The sequence below is a fragment of the Hibiscus syriacus genome, unplaced genomic scaffold, assembly GCF_006381635.1.
Source record: "Hibiscus syriacus cultivar Baekdansim isolate YM2019G1 unplaced genomic scaffold, ASM638163v2 tig00110596_pilon, whole genome shotgun sequence".
Lineage (NCBI taxonomy): Eukaryota > Viridiplantae > Streptophyta > Magnoliopsida > Malvales > Malvaceae > Hibiscus > Hibiscus syriacus.
In genome coordinates this window covers 103,715-120,396 of record NW_024062794.1, presented here as the reverse complement: position 1 = coordinate 120,396, position 16,682 = coordinate 103,715, and the positions used below count along the sequence as shown (strand labels likewise).

The following is a 16,682-nucleotide window of genomic DNA, read 5'->3' as shown; positions in this document are numbered from 1 at the left end:
CCGGCTATTACAAACACCACCCAGCACTCAACATCGCACCTCTCTATATCAAATGCATTCATCACAAAACATCCAGACTCGACCATTTTAGTGATATGGTGAATCATTATCCACATTGACTAAAAATATATGAACCATGATTGACCTTGGTTGCAAGTAATTTGTAGCTTTTTTTATCATTTAGTTTAGTTCATTGAATTGTTATGCCCCTCTTATCCTGTTATTAATTTTTTCAGTGATGGAAATATAGATTTCCTGGAAAAATCCTGGGTTGATTTCAGTGGAATAGTCTCACAGCATTGCTATAACAGCAGCAGCAATAGTAATAATAGCAGCATAAGTAGTAGTTCCAGTGAAAGTGTGACCACAGGAGCTCGTGACCTTGAGGCAGATGCAGATTCATCATGTAGACAGTCAGGCTTATCTTCTAATGATCAGATGGAGACTGATCACGCCAAACTGGTCTCTTTCATCTATGTTTTTTAGTTACTTTTTTCTTAATTTTTACGTCCTGTTGATGAATCCATACATGTGTCAATTCTGGATAGGAGAATTTCATGCATGCAGTCATAAAATATCCACCTGAAGGTGAACTAACAAATATGTTCTTCTGTAAACTTGGTAAAAGAGAGTAATGCAAAAACCTGTATAGACTTTGCTTGTGTATTCATCTTTTATTTGTCAAATCGTAAATGCACCTTATTGGGAAAAGTCAACTTTCCGTGGTAAGTTACCCATTTGGATGGAGAGTACTGCAATGTTCTTCTGAGTTGGCCAAAAATTGGGGTTTAGATTTTCTCCTGAATTGTAATATCTTGGTATCTTTTTCACTTATTGTATAGGGGACTGAAATCAGCGCCTTTTGTTGCATATATTCAGCATTTAGCGAGGAAATAACAGTGACTTGTGCATGGCTTTTGAATGTGAAGCCATTTTGACTATTTGAATTTAAAAGTCAATAACATGTTTGTTACTTTTATTCTTTTTAAATTCATAAAATTATGTTCGTTCACTGAAGTTAATTGTTATGTAGGGTTCCAAGCGTCCTCGAATTGGGATGACAGAGTCTTATGGTCAAGCAGGTACAGTTACGAATGCTCCAACTGGGGACACATATAAGTCTAATATTGGTTCCATGGAAGTTAACAGGTCAGTGATTGCAGGTGTTGGAAATGATCAAATTGGTTCTAACTGGGATTGGGACGACGACGACAGAGGAATTGTCATGGATATCCAATCTCTTCTCTCTGAATTTGGAGACTTTGGGGACTTCTTCGAAAATGATGTACTTCCATTTGGGGAGGTATTGTCTTAGCATTTCATATATACTGTTATAAATGCTGCATTTTATTCGGTCTTTGTACCATTTTGGCTTAAACATTATTATAAAAATAACGATATTAAAATAATATATATATACACACATTAAAAAAATATACAACATGGTTATCACTAGATTTGTAAATATATATCAATATTAATAATATAAAATATGAAAAGTGTATATTAGAGTTTAATCATATGATATTTAGTAGGTTAAATTTTTTATAGTGGGACCATGTGAACTAAATGAAAGAAGATTTTGATGAATTTTGAAAAACCATCTCTTCAGGTTGAATTTAAATAAAGAATTTGGTTGAACAACCCAAATTCTTTATTCAAGTTCAACCTGAAGAGATGGTTTTTCAAAATTCATCAAAATCTTCTTTCATTTAGTTCACATGGTCCCACTAAAAAATTTAACCTACTAAATATCATTTTATTAAACTCTAATATACATATTTGAGGCACTCTTTTCCTTCTTCCAATGTCCGTCAAGCTACAGATGTAGTTTAAAGGTTATGAAGGGGTTTTTTAACAAGGCCTTCCATATTTTTATCAAAAAAATATTGATGTATATTTACTAATCTAGTGATAACTATATTGTATATTTTTTAATGTATATATTATAATTATTATTTTTGATAAGAATTGAAGGCCTCGTTAAAATATTGATATATATTTACTAATCTAGTGATAACTATAATGTATATATTATTTTAATATCTTTATTTTTGTAATAATTTTTATCTCATGAAATTCCTATAAGTTTAATTTTTTTATCCAAATAAAATAAATACAAATACTAGCATTTAAAATGCATTTTAAAATATCTTAATCTTACATTTCTGCAAAATTTTAAAATTCCTCATCCAAACTTATTTTTGGGGTCTGTTTGGATTGTGTATTACAATCCAGTTGCATTTGAGCGTCTCAATTTCCCTCTCGGAAAGCCCACCTGGAAAGGTGGCTAATCAAAATTCCTCCAAATCTCTCACTCCAATCCCCATGTCTCCTATAAAATGCAAAACTCAATATTTATATTTAATTACTATATATATTTTCATATTATCAATAAAGCTATACATTTTTACTAATCTGAAGATACCCATATTGAATCTTTTTTTTTAATATATTTTCTACCTGTAATATCATTCTTCTTTTATGTTAATCTTTTTCTTGTAGTCTTATCAAATTCCAATAGTCATACTAAAAAATCTTTACCGAAACAATACAATTGTAAAGACTTTTCCCGGATGTTGTTCAGATGCTATTACCTAAGTCAATTTCAGATCATAATGATGTGGCATTGGATTCCAATAAGATTAATTGGGGTCCGAAACCCTTCAAACTGTTCAATTACATTATGGAGGAGGAGGGTTTTAAGGAAGCTGTGGAAAAGAAAATTTCAGAAGCTAAGAGTAGGAAGAGGCTGAACATTGAGGAGTTACTTAGAGTTTCTAAGACAGAAATCATGAATTGGTCTAATGGAAGCAGATTGCAATTACAAAGTTTGATTGAAAGCAAAGAGAGACTAATTTCGAATCAAGAAGCTCAATTACAACAAAGGATTCCTTCCGTTTCTATGGTGGATGTTGCAAAAGAAAAAAGTTAATTATGGTCATTGTATAAAAAAGAAGAATTAGTTTGGTTTCAAAAATCAAGGGCGCAGTGGATTATGGATGGAGATAGAAATTCAAGGTATTTTCATCAATGTGCTACAAATAGAGGGAGGGTGAATGCTCTTAATTCTTTGGATGTGAGTGGGAATTTGATTGAGGATCCGATAAGGATAAAAGCTGCTATTTTTGATTTTTTCAAGAATGCTTACAATGCCATTCCGACGGTTGGAGTTGTGAAGATGGATTTGAATTTTTCTAAACTTTCAGAGAGTCAAGTTGCTCAATTAGATATGAATTTTTCGGAGGAGGAAGTTTGGGAGGTAATACATTCGTCGGATAGTAATAAAGCTCCGGGTCCTGACGGATTGAATATGGGATTTTTCAAGAAATTTTGGCCGGTTTTGAAAGGAGACATTCTTAAGTTTTTTGAAGATTTCTACAAAGGGAAGAAGTTTGGGAAAGGTGTCAATCATTCCTTTATCACTCTAATTCCGAAGAAGCAGATTCCAGTATGCATTGAGGATTACAGACCAATCAGTTTGGTAGGGGGACTTTACAAAATCTTGTCTAAAGTTTTGTCAAGAAGGTTAAGGCTGTGCATAGGAGGGTTAATTGGTCAATCTCAATTTGCTTTCATCCCGGGAAGGCAGATTTGTGACTGCTCCTTAATTGCTAATGAAGCAATCGATTTTTGGAGGAGGAAAGGAAGAGAAGGTCTCGTCTTCAAAGTGGATTTCAAGAGGGCTTACTACACTGTTGATTGGAATTTTTTAATCAAAGTTATGGAGTGTATGGGGTTTAGCAGAAGATGGAGGTCGTGGATCCATAATTGCTTAAGTTCAACTTCTATTTCAATTCTTGTCAATGGCTCCCCAACTGAAAGTTTTAAAATATCTAGGGGCTGAGACAAGGGTGTTCTCTATCCACGCTTCTGTTTAATATAGTGGGTGAATTTCTGAATTTACTATTGTCTAAAGCAGTAGCATTGGGGCTGTTTGAGGGCTTTAGTTTAGGTTCTGATAATTCTTCGTCGATGCTGTCCCATTTACAATTTGCGGATGACTTGATTATTTTTTGTAAAGCTTCTAAGGGTCAATTGGCAAATTTGAAGAGGGTTTTGGTTGTTTTTGAGATGTGTACAGGGCTGCAGCAGAATTTGTTGAAAAGCAGAATTTTTGGTCTCAATTTACAAGATAACATTGTTGGGGAATGGGCAGATTCTATTGGTTGTTTAAGAGGTTCTTTTCCGGCAGAATACTTGGGGTTACCTTTGGGTGCTAAGAGGAATTCTATTCAACTATGGGATCCGATTGTTAATAAGTTCTACCAGAAATTGACAGGCTGGAAACTGTCTTCTTTATCAATAGCAGGAAAGACAGTCTTGATAAAATCAGTCTTGAATGCTCTCCCTAATTACTATATGTCACTTTTCAAAATGCCAGTGGTTGTGAGGAAGAAATTGGAATCTATTATGGCCAATTTCTTGTGGGGTTCATCGGCTGTGAAGAAAAGGCTCCATTGGGTTAACTGGAATACTGTCTGTAAAAATAAAGAGTTGGGGGGATTGGGAATTTCGGATCTAAAGTTACGGAATAGAGCTTTATTGGGCAAGTGGGTTTGGAAATTTGGTACAGAGAAGGACTCTTGGTGGAAGACTTTGATTTGTTCTAAGTATAATGCGGGATCGAGCTCTATTGTGTTAGATGATAAACTGCCCTCTAATGTGTCTTGGATTTGGAAAGGTGTTTTAAATAACTATTGGTCTAATGACTCTTTTGGTTTATGCCTTCGAAATAATCTCGTGCTTCAGGTGGGTAAAGGAGAGTCTATCAGATTTTGGCATGATTCTTGGATTTCTAATGTTTCTTTGAAGACTTTGTTTCCTAGGATCTTTGCTCTGTCTGTTAATAAGGAAGGTGTTGTGGCTGATTTTGGGTGTATATTGAATGGGGAGTGGGTATGGGATTTTCAACTTAGGAGGAATTTAATGGATAGTGAGTTTGAACATTGGATGGAACTGATGGTTTTGCTGGATAATTTTCGCCCTCTACTGCAGGGTGAAGACCGTGTTGCGTGGAAAGGTAGTGGGGATGGTGAGTTCTCGGTTAATTCGTGCTCAAGACTATTTTCAAGTTTAGCAGAATCTGACAATTCTTGGTTTGAGATTGTGTGGAAGGGTTTAGTTCCACCAAAGGTAGAGATTTTCCTATGGCAAGTTATTCATCAGAAGTTGGCTGTCAAAGCTGCTTTATTGAGAAGAGGAGTTAAAGATATAGAAAACCCGCTTTGTGTGTTCTGTGGTGAGGGATCGGAATCAGTCAGTCACTTATTTTTTTCCAGCGTCCAGGTTTGACAGATTTGGGCAAAACTACTCCGTCTGTGGAGAGTTTTTTCAGTTCTCCCTAATAATCCGAAAGGCTTCTTGCTTTCATGGTTGCAACTTAGACCTTACTCGGGTATTTGGAGATTTATTCCAGGAGCTATTTTGTGGTCTGTTTGGCTGTGCCGGAACCAGATTGTATTTGAGAAAGGCAAGATGGACAAAGAAAATCTGTTATTTTTGGTGAGGTATAGGGTGGCATCATGGTTTTTAGCAAAAAATAAGGATTTGTCTATTCATATGGATAGCCTTGTGGGTGATCTTACTTTGGCGGATATGAATAAATCCCCTTCTAACTTTCGACTGTCAAGATTAAAATGGTGTCCCCCTCCTTCCGGTTACTTTAAGATGAATGTTGATGGGGCTGTCAACTTTGACTGGAAAAAGAGTGGTATTGGTGGAGTTCTTAAAGATGCTGGTAATAACAAATTGGTTTCCTTCTCTACAGCCTTAGGACCTTGTTCTCCTATTCTTGCAGAGATTTATGCAATCAAAACCGGGGTAGATGTGTTTTTTGATTCAGTTTGGAGGGACAAAGGAAATCTTATTTTAGAGAGTGACTCGCTTCTTGCAGTTAAGTGGATCAACAGCCCGGATCTTTGCCCGGTTCACCTTGTTGATTTTATTTCAAAAATTCAGAAGTCAGTGGTGCGTTATAATGTTATTATTAAGCATATCAGCAGAGGTATGAATGTGGAAGCTGATTGTCTAGCTAAGTCAGGAATTGGTTAGTGACTGTGGAGGATATTGTTAGTAGCTGTGCCTTGGTTTCTTTGGTTGTTTCTTTGATTTGGCAATTATTTGTAATGTTTGGTTCTTATGTAATTGTTGGTTATTAATATACTAAGACACTATTTTCCTCCTTCCGCTACTTGTCTCCTTAATAGAGACAACTATGAGGGAGGTTTTTAATGAGGCCTTCTATTCCTATAAAAAAAAAATACAATTGTAAAGACAGAAAAAACTTGTTCCGAATAAATCGTGTTTATTTCTGCTGAATATGGCTGACTTAAATAGAGTTTACAATGTAACAACTTTACATAAAAAGATGCATAAAATTAGCAACATAATAAAAATGATTCTATCTAATTAAAAATGATCCTATCTAATAACTAATAGAATAAAAGACTGATTCTATCTAATTAAAAATGATCATATCTAATAACTAATAGAATAAAAACTGATTCTATCTAATTAAAACTGATCCTATCTAATATTTAATTTAGATATTCTCGACACCCCCCCTCAAGCTGGAGAATAGATATCGATCATTCCCAGCTTGGACAGAAATCCTTCGAACATCGTAGTAAACAGTCCCTTGGTGAGAACATCGGCGAGCTGCTCTGATGATGGAACAAACGGTATGCAGATATCGCCATTTTCCAGCCTCTCCTTGATGAAATGTCGATCTATTTCGACATGTTTGGTCTTGTCATGCTGTACAGGATTCTGAGCAATACTGATTGCCGATTTGTTGTCGCAATACAACTTCATCGGTTTATCTCCTTCAACCTTCAGCTCCTCCAAGATCCTCCAAAGCCATAACAACTCACATACTCCTTGCGCCATGGCTCTGAACTCGGCCTCCACACTGCTTCTAGAGACAACTGGTTGCTTCTTGCTCCTCCAAGTAACTAAGTTGCCCCAGACAAAGGAGCAATAACCGGTAGTATATCTTCTGTCTGTAGAACTTCCGCCCCAATCAGCATCAGTGAAGATCTCCACTCTTCGACTTCCATTCTTCGAAAACATGATTCCTTTACCAGGACTCCCTTTCAAGTAATGAAGAATCCGGTAAACAGCCTTGGAGTGTTTTTCTGAGGGACAATGCATAAAATGACTAACCAAGCTCACAACAAATGCAATATATGGTCTCGTATGAGCCAAATAAATCAGTTTCCCCACCAGCTTCTGATACCGATTCTTGTCCACAGGCTCAGCACCATCTTCTTTTTCGAGTTTTTGATTCGGATCAATAGGAGTCGACACTGGTTTACATCCGAGTAATCCGGTCTCTTTCAAGATATCGAGGACATATTTCCTTTGCGAGATAATTATACCTTTGGAGGATCTAGCCACCTCCATTCCAAGGAAATATTTGAGTTGTCCTAGATCCTTGACTTCAAACTGGTTGGATAAGAAGTTCTTCAACGACTCCAACTCTACTGTGTCATCTCCTGTCATAACAATGTCATCTACATACACAATTAAAATAGCAATTTTACCATTATTGTGTTTGTAGAACATAGTATAATCAGACTGGGCCTGAGTGTAACCATGTTGTTTCACAGCTCTCGTGAATCTCTTGAACCAGGCTCTCGGAGATTGTTTCAATCCATAAATGGATTTCTTTAGCTTGCAGACCCTGCCATCCTTCTTCAATTCATCAAAGCCTGGAGGAACTTCCATAAACACCTCTTCTTCTAGCTCACCGTTTAGGAACGCATTCTTCACATCAAACTGTCTGAGAGTCCAATCCAGATTGGCGGCTAGTGAGAGTAGGACACGTACGGTGTTTAGTTTGGCCACAGGTGCGAAGGTCTCCTCGTAGTCAAGGCCGTATGTCTGAGTGAAGCCTCGTGCTACGAGTCTTGCCTTGTATCTCTCGACCGAGCCATCTGCATGGTATTTGATGGTGAACACCCACTTGCTGCCTACAGATCGTTTCCCCTCAGGTAAAGGAGTTAGATCCCACGTGTCATTCTTCTTCAGGGCCTTTAACTCCTCAAAAACTGCCTCTCTCTATCTCGGAACTTCTAGAGCTTCATGTATCGACTTAGGTAGTGCATCATCCATAATCCTGGTGGAAAAAGCTTTGAAATCTGAAGAGAGTTTATTATAAGATAAGAAATTGGATATTGGATGTTTTGTGGGACATGATCTAACACCTTTGCGCAAGGCTATGGGTTCAAAGAATTCTGTAGAAGGCTCTAAATTTGGAGAAGAAATAGGAGAAAGAGAAGTCGTACCTTGGACCATAGTCGAGTCCGATGGTTGGCATACCTTGGGGGCCGGTGGAACATTACTTGGTCGAGTCATCTGTCTAGAATAAACACGAAGTTCAGTAGGTGGTTCCAAGTTGGTTTCTACCTGAGTCTCACAAGGTTGTGAATTTATAGGTTGTGAAATCCTAGGATTAGTTACGGAAATATGAATTGGTTCTACTGAGCTATTTACAACCGATTTTGGCAAGGATGTTTGTTTCCAAAAACTCATTTCAGAGTCATTCTCCCCCGGAAGAGAGTTTTTGTCAAAAAAAGGTTGTTTTTCAAAAAACGTGACATCCATACTCACATAATACTTCCCAGATTTAGGATCAAAGCATTTATACCCTTTTTGTGTTGGTGAAAAACCTAGAAATATGCATTTATGTGCTCGGGGATCGAGTTTTCCTCTATTTTGGCCGTGTATATGAACAAAAGCAATGCAACCAAAAATTTTAGGTGTTAAATCAGTGAAAGATCTATTTTTAGGAAACATATTCTTTAGAGCTTGCAAAGGAGTAATATAATTAAGAACTCTTGTAGGCATTCGATTTATCAAATAAGACGCTGTTAAGAGTGCTTCATTCCAAAAACGATTAGGAACATTCATAGCAAACAGTAAAGCCCTAGTCACCTCTAATAAATGCCTATTTTTTCTTTCAGCAACTCCATTTTGTTGGGGAGTATCAACGCAAGAACTGTGATGAATAATTCCTTTTTGTTTCAAAAAATCACCTAAGATTGCATTAAAATATTCTCGACCATTATCGGTTCTAAGAACTTGAATATTTGCTTGAAACTGAGTATTGATCAGTGAGTGAAAATTTTTGAAAACACTTGCTGCCTCGGATTTTTCTTTTAGTAAATAAATCCACGTGACTCTAGTGTGATCATCAATGAATGTGATGAACCATCTAGATCCTGAGGCTGTTTTTACTCGTGAAGGGCCCCAAATATCATTATGCACAAGAGAAAAAGGTTTTGATGGCATATACTTTAAAGATGGATAAACAAATCTATGATGTTTTGCCAATTCACAAGCTTCACACTGAAAAGAAAAACCGTCCTTTTTTTTTGAAAAGATTTGGAAACAAATATTTCAACTAATTAAAACTAGGATGGCCTAACCTATAATGCCACAACATTATTTCATTCTCACAAGACAAGGTAGTAAAGCATCTCGGTTTCTGAACTTGTTTATCTGAAGGATTGTCCGTGACCAAGTGATAGAGTCAATCAACCTCCTTAGCATTGCCAATCATCTTCCTCGAACAAGGGTCCTGAAATTCAAATCCAGCAAATGTTATTGTAGCAATGCATTTGCAATCATGAATAATACGATTAACAGAGATGAGATTGCAAGAGAGCTTTGGGACATGTAGGACATTTAGTAATGTGAGAGATGGAGAAATAATGATAGAGCCTTTTCCAGCTATAGAGGTTAGGGAGCCATCAACAATTTTTACCTTCAGATTACCAGATAAAGGAAAATAAGATGAGAATATGGAGGAATTACCGGTCATGTGATCTGTTGCCCCTGAATCTATGATCCAAGGGTTTGATTTAGAACCGGCTATGAAAGCTGTAGGATATGTACCTTTCTGGGCTAATGATGAAGAGGCAATATAAGATGATGGGTTAGGAGTGTTGGATATGGAATGAGAACTCATTAGTTGATACAATTGCTCTAGTTGTTCTTTGCTGAAGGCAGACAGTTCTGAGGCAGGTTTCGGCTCTTCAGAAGCATCTTCAGATGAGGCATGGAATCCCTTTGCATTACGAGAATTTCGATTGGCTGAAAAATTCTCGGCTGGCTTCCCGTGTAGCTTTCAACACTTGGCTTTAGTGTGTCCCGGCTTGTTGCAGTGCTCGCAGATTGGCCAATCTCTGTCGTTCCGACGATCGTTGCGACGTGGTGGCTGACCCGAGAACAAGGCAGAAGACTCGGTGGGATTTGGTGAGTGGCCTCCAAGCATGACTGTCCGCCGGCTCTCCTCTCGTCTGACTTCGGAGAAGACTTCTCTTGTGTTTGGTAGTGGTTCACGACCAAGAATGCGCCCTCTGACTTCATCCAATTCCTTGTTAAGGCCAACAAGGAATTCGAAGACGCGTTCTTTTTCCACCATCTTCTGGAATAGAGCCCTGTCCTTAGCACAACTCCATTCGTAGTCGCTGAACATGTCAACCTCTTGCCACAAGGTCTTGAGTTCAATGTAGTATTGAGTGACAGTTTTTTCTCCTTGTTTTAGCCTCCATAACCGAGTTTTTAGTTCAAACCATTGTCCTGCGTTCCCGAGATCAGAATAGGTCTCGTTCACAGCATTCCAAATGTCATGAGCAGTAGGTAGGAAGAGATAAGTTCTCCCTACACTCGGATCCATGGAATTTATGAGCCAAGACATAATCATCGAGTTTTCTGCCTCCCATCTTTCAGATTCTTCATCTTCTTCGGCAGGTTTCGTAGTGGTACCTGAGAGATAGCCGAATTTTCCACGGCCACGAATAAACAGTTTCACAGATTGTGACCACTGTAAGAAATTATTTCCATTCAACTTGTGAGAAGTGATGGATATGTTTTGGAAGGATTCAGTGTTTAGGGTGATTGAAGGCGAGCGAGTAGAACTCATAGAGTCGATACCAGAGGTATCATCGTAGGGTTTGGCCATTTTTGGCTCTGACACCATAAAGACGGAAAAAACTTGTTCCGAATAAATCGTGTTTATTTCTACTGAATATGGCTGACTTAAATAGAGTTTACAATGTAACAACTTTACATAAAAAGATGCATAAAATTAGCAACAGAATAAAAATGATTCTATCTAATTAAAAATGACCCTATCTAATAACTAATAGAATAAAAGACTGATTCTATCTAATTAAAAATGATCCTATCTAATAACTAATAGAATAAAAACTGATTCTATCTAATTAAAACTGATCCTATCTAATATTTAATTTATATATTCTCGACAAATTGTAACTTTTGTTTTTTGAGCTGATTCATAAAAAATGTCTTCATTTCAAAATCTCCCATCGAAATGCACACTTTGTTCAGAGAAGGGAAGTTTTTAAATGGTGTATGTGGAATTCATATACATTTGTTGAGCGGTTTGGTTCAAGCCTTCAAACTGTGCATATGAACTGGATAGAATGGAATGTTCTTTTTCAGTGAACTTTATGAATGTATTTCTTTTCTTATCACCTCTTTCTTTGCTATGTATATGAAGTTACAGCTGGTATTGGCCTGCATTTAGTATTTAGTCTTGTCATTTGTACATTCTTTGCCTCGACATGATTAAGCTTTAATTGATCTCATTATGGTCTTTCATTTCTGAAGCCCCCAGGAAATACAGAGTCATCGGCTATTATGTTTGGTACTTCAGATTGTGGAGACATAGGAAACAGTCCGGTTGGGGCAATGGATACTTCAGATCAGATGCTTTTGCCTGCAGGTCTTCCTTCCTTTGATAACTTTAATCCACCTCTTCCAGTTTCCACAGAAGAATTTTTAAGCAAAAGTCAAGAGTTCACAAACAGTGCTGTGACATCTGGTCCATCAAACCAAACTCCAGCTTCTTCCACTGGAGAGTTTGATCATTTAATGAAAGCTGAAGCACTGATGACGTTTGCAGTTGAATATGGTGCAGTAGAAACTCCTGCAAGTGATTCCTCATCAATTTTCAGAAACCCTTATCTCCCAAAGTCTCGTAAAACGGAGAGTTCTAATTCAAGCCAAAATAATTACAAATACGCTGCAACATCACCCTCTTTTCCTTGCTTTGGTGGATTGGATGAGAAGACTGGCATGCCTATGAATCTGAAGGCTCACCCTGGGGGGCTCGATTCCAATGCCATGCTCCAACTGAAGAAATATTATACTCATGTGGAAACAAGGGAAGAGAGATTTGGTAGGAGGTTGCTCACGCATAATGATAGCAATGCTACAAATGAGATGCCAGGAACATCTCAGTTTGGTAATTTTTATTCAATCAATCCAGATAATTCTGCTGGCAGGAAAATGTCACAAGGCATTTTTGGTGGGGAGCGTATCCTTCTATCTATGAGGACCGTGCTCGGAACTGAAGTGGAATGTGCTATGTTCCAAGTTTCGATGTTAAGGATGCGACACATACTATTGTCTCCCACTAGTCCTGCAACTATTAATTTGAGTAGGCCTACTACCAGTTCTGTTTTAAACCAGCTTCCTGATGAACCTAGTACCATGACAGACAATCTATCTAGCCGGTATGAGGTGAACAAGAAAGAATGTATACCTTTCAAAAGTGCTGGTGATATTGATGGAGTAATGCTAGATGGGCATCTTAATGCTCCTGTAGGTGTATGGCGCACTGATGGAGCTCCGAAAGTTTCAAAGCTTGCTACTCCAAGTATTGAAGCTAGTCCATCATTAACCCATAATTTGTTTAATGAGGAAAGTATGCTATCTTACGGGCAAAGTCAACCGCTTCATGAATTTCTTGATGGCATTCCATTATTGGTCCAGCAAGCTACTTCCTTTGTTGATTTGCCGTTGGATGCTGATGGTGGCGAGTGTCCTTACAGTTGGCTTGCATTACAAGAGCATTGGAGGCGAGGATTTTGTTGTGGGCCTTCTATGGTTCATGCAGGTTGTGGAGGAACTTTGGCTTCTTGTCATTCCCTGGACATTGCTGGTGTGGAGTTAATAGATCCACTTTCTGCTAATGTAAGCTTCTCTTTATATTCCAGATTTCTAATTACACTAATTTCTATGGATCCTATAACACTTAGGAGTGAATCCCCTGAGATCTTGCTGATAGTTATCAAGTCAAATAATTTTGAAGTCTGTTACATTCCATTGTCGAACCCTGTGTGTGTGGATTTAGGGGACCAGAGAACTTTGACATTTTATCATATAATGAGTCTCATGCGAAGAATATTTTCTTTCAGATTCATGCTTCTTCGGTGATCAGTTTACTGCATTCTGACATCAAGTCAGCCTTAAAATCAGCATTTGGCAGTTTGGATGGTCCTTTGTCTGTCACTGACTGGTGCAAAGGTCGCAGTCAATCAGGTGATGTTGGAGCTTCTGCTGATGCATCATCCACAGAGTCCAATATAAGTGAATGCCGAGACTCTTCAAGTACCGTAACTCTCTCTGTGGGAGAAGCAATGAGTCCATCGCAAACTTCTGTTGGTGGATCATCTTTCCATAAAGGTATGTTTACATGCTACTACAATATTTGTGGGAGTCTTGAAGAAACTTGACATGGCAAATGGGTTTTCCTCATTGATGCAGTTATTGGTGCAATAGATGGAGGTAAAGTTGATGAGACCAGCCAAAGGAGATTGAATCAAGAAACTTCCGGTTCTGAGTTAGAGCAACAACAATGCAGTCGGCTAAGACCAACCCTTTTTGTTCTCCCATCACCTGCAATTCTTGTTGGGTATGTGTCCTCCATTTGTTATTTCACATACAACTGCAAGTTTTCTCAAGTCAATGGTAAATGGCCTAAAAAAATAGATATAAAATTTCGGCAATTCTGGGGATCCCTTGCATTGCTACTAGAAAGTGTGTAACTCAGTCATTAGACTCACTCTGAAAAGTTCATTATTTGATTTCCAATTTTTAATAGACGTATAAATATAACCTATTGGTATAAACTTGTATAAGATAAAATAAAAAGTAAAGAGAAGACAAAAAATACTGAGTACTTGTTAATAGACCATGAAAGGACAGAGAATATTGGTCGTTGACTCCTTGGTATCTTCACCTATCTCCCATTCATGAGTTGCAGGATAGTTAGTTTATAGAGAGGTGGTAACTTTGCTTCTGGAGGTGCATGAAATTTTATTTTCTAAACAGGAAAGGGAAAGTTAAGGATTTCACTGCCAAAAAAAAAACAGTGCTGTAATTTATGACAATAAAATATCAGTTAAGATTAGAGTAGATCAACTGAATTGTCAAGATATATAACTTACTGTTTTATAATGTCAATTACATGCATAGCATGACATGACTTGCAATTGATAGTTTGGACAGTTGTTGCATGTGATGATGAATGTTGGGTATACATGTGAGCCAAGCAGGCCATATTTAAAATGAAGTTGATACATTAGTCAGTCTTTGCAGTTTGCTCTCGTTTTATTATGACATTCGATCAGGTAAGTACAAATGATGATTTGTAGGTACCAGGATGATTGGCTTAAAACTTCAGGAAACTCTTTGCAGCTGTGGGAAAAGGCTCCGCTTGAACCATATGCTCTACCAAAACCTGTAAGATTCTTTGCATGCTTGCTGCAGTTGAAAAGAAGACTATTTATTGAGCTGATCTGATTTTAGAAACTGCTTTCTGTTCATAATCTGAACTTTTTGCTTGCAGATAAATTATTCTGTTATATGCCCCGATATTGATCCCCTTACTTCTGCTGCTGCTGATTTTTTTCAACAACTAGGAATTGGTGAGTATGAGATTTTGATGCATTATTTGTTTTCTTGAGTTTGAATTCTTTCAATTGAATATGAAGGTTATTGCTCAATAATTCTATTTAGGTAGAGTATTGTATTTTTGATGCATACCAAATGAGAAAGAAAAGGTCATATGTTTCTTTTAGTACAGTTCTGTCAATCCACGGAGAGTATGTAAGGAAGCATAATCTCATAGTAATTCACTTTAGCTGGAGTAATGTACTTTTGATGCATTCCTGTGAGAAAGAAAAGGTTATATGTTTCTTTCAGTACTTTTCGTAAGCAGAATATCGTAATTCTTGATTGGAAGAAATGAAAAGTTTTGGAGCTGTGTTTACTTTTCCCAGATGTTTGATCCTTTTCTCCTTAGATGAGCTGAATCTCCCTGTCCTTTGATCTAAATAGATTTATCTTTTAACAAGGATGTCTTCATTGTTTGCTCATCTTTGTCTTTAAATATTATTGACTTTTCACAACTTGCAAAGGCTGGGTTCGCTCAAAACTCTGGTTTATGGCAATGGTAAATGGGGCAGACACCCTATGAGTTCCCTGTAACTTTCATCCAATTAATGCTAGTGAAAATATAGACGTTAATTATCAATACAGCTTGTTTTCTGTTCTAGTTATCATTTTATATTTGTGAAGTGAAAGCATGGTTATTTGATAGTTTTATCTTATTGTTTATTTTTTTCTCAGTATATGAGACATGCAAACTGGGAACTCACTCACCTCGGAGTTTGGGAAACCAGATGGAGATTGATTCGGGAAAATGGTTCTCTTCTGGTTTTGTCCTACTTGATTGCCCCCAATCAATGAAGATAGAAAGTAGTAATGCATCTCTACTGGGATCGATAAGTGATTTCTTTCTCTCTCTGTCAAATGGTTGGGACTTGACCTGCTATCTCAAATCTCTTTCTAAGGCTCTTAAAGCTCTGAAAATTGGCCAATTTTTGTTCACAAACCAGAAGGAAGGAATAAACAGCCCTTGCATGGTAAGTATGATGTTCCTTGTATGTCTTTTATGGAAATGGTTCTCTCTCGACATGTTCTTTGTTTGATGATGGATGACCATATTTACCGCTCCTCAGAGGGGAAACAAAAAATCTGCTCTCTTCTTTCCACCAATTTATTAATTATGAGAAATGAACGAGAATTTCATTATTCTAGGCACAATAATTCAGTTTCCTTAAATGATACATATGTGTATTATCTTTGGGTTTATGTTTTTCTGATTGTCAAGATCAATATCAATATTAGTTCTACTTTGCAAAGTGCATGATTTTTTTTCTGAAAAGATACATACTGTTTATCCACTGTAACTATGTCTTTTTTTTGTATTCCTTGCTATTTTAGAGCTTATGGTGTCTAGGCTAGACCATAGTCTGGTTGCCCTTTACTTGATGGTACATGTAATGCGCAAGCTCCTTCATGTTATTGAATTTTACTTTTATTGACATTTTTATGGCATTCAATTATGTTTAAGTTATTTATATCATTATTAGCAAGTTGGAGGATTTAGAATACACTTTCATTTGGTATATTTTCATATTTGAAAAGCATCATACCTAAAAAAATATTTTACCTGCAATGTTTTCACTTGTTTTCCCCTAGTATTATAAATTTTCTCATTAAAAAAAGATCGAGTAGCTTCTTACGATTTAAGGGTACAACATAAATTTCCGCATTATCTACCTCTGTAGTGCACCTAAGATAGAAGTTAAGTTTTCAGAGAGAGAGAGAGAGAGAGTTATAGTTTCGAGGAATTTTATTATATTCCATTGCTATCTCACCCTGTAATACATAAATTATGATAATTTGTTTAGTTAAATATGAAATTAGCTCTTTAGAAGAGTTCTTGATGTGGTGCATGACCCTCTGTGATTTAAACATTCCATTTTTAGATTGCCTCATAAACTTTTTTAATATTG

General features: G+C 37.0%; 1 protein-coding gene across 4 annotated transcripts in view; it reads left to right on the top strand.

Moving 5' to 3' along the window:
• Positions 1-16,682, top strand: part of LOC120133753 (mediator of RNA polymerase II transcription subunit 13-like) — a 32,698-nt gene that overhangs the window by 12,626 nt on the left and 3,390 nt on the right. For 2 of the 4 annotated variants that reach the window (XM_039150274.1, XM_039150275.1), the window contains exons 12-20: positions 237-462; positions 1,034-1,082; positions 1,164-1,303; positions 11,644-13,011; positions 13,236-13,503; positions 13,585-13,732; positions 14,475-14,562; positions 14,669-14,747; positions 15,451-15,746. In XM_039150274.1, the coding sequence (XP_039006205.1) occupies positions 237-462; positions 1,034-1,082; positions 1,164-1,303; positions 11,644-13,011; positions 13,236-13,503; positions 13,585-13,732; positions 14,475-14,562; positions 14,669-14,747; positions 15,451-15,746 (2,662 nt within the window). Of the gene's footprint in view, positions 1-236; positions 463-1,033; positions 1,304-11,643; positions 13,012-13,235; positions 13,504-13,584; positions 13,733-14,474; positions 14,563-14,668; positions 14,748-15,450; positions 15,747-16,682 lie in introns of all 4 variants that reach the window. The other 2 variants (XM_039150272.1, XM_039150273.1) reach the window with 1 other exon arrangement.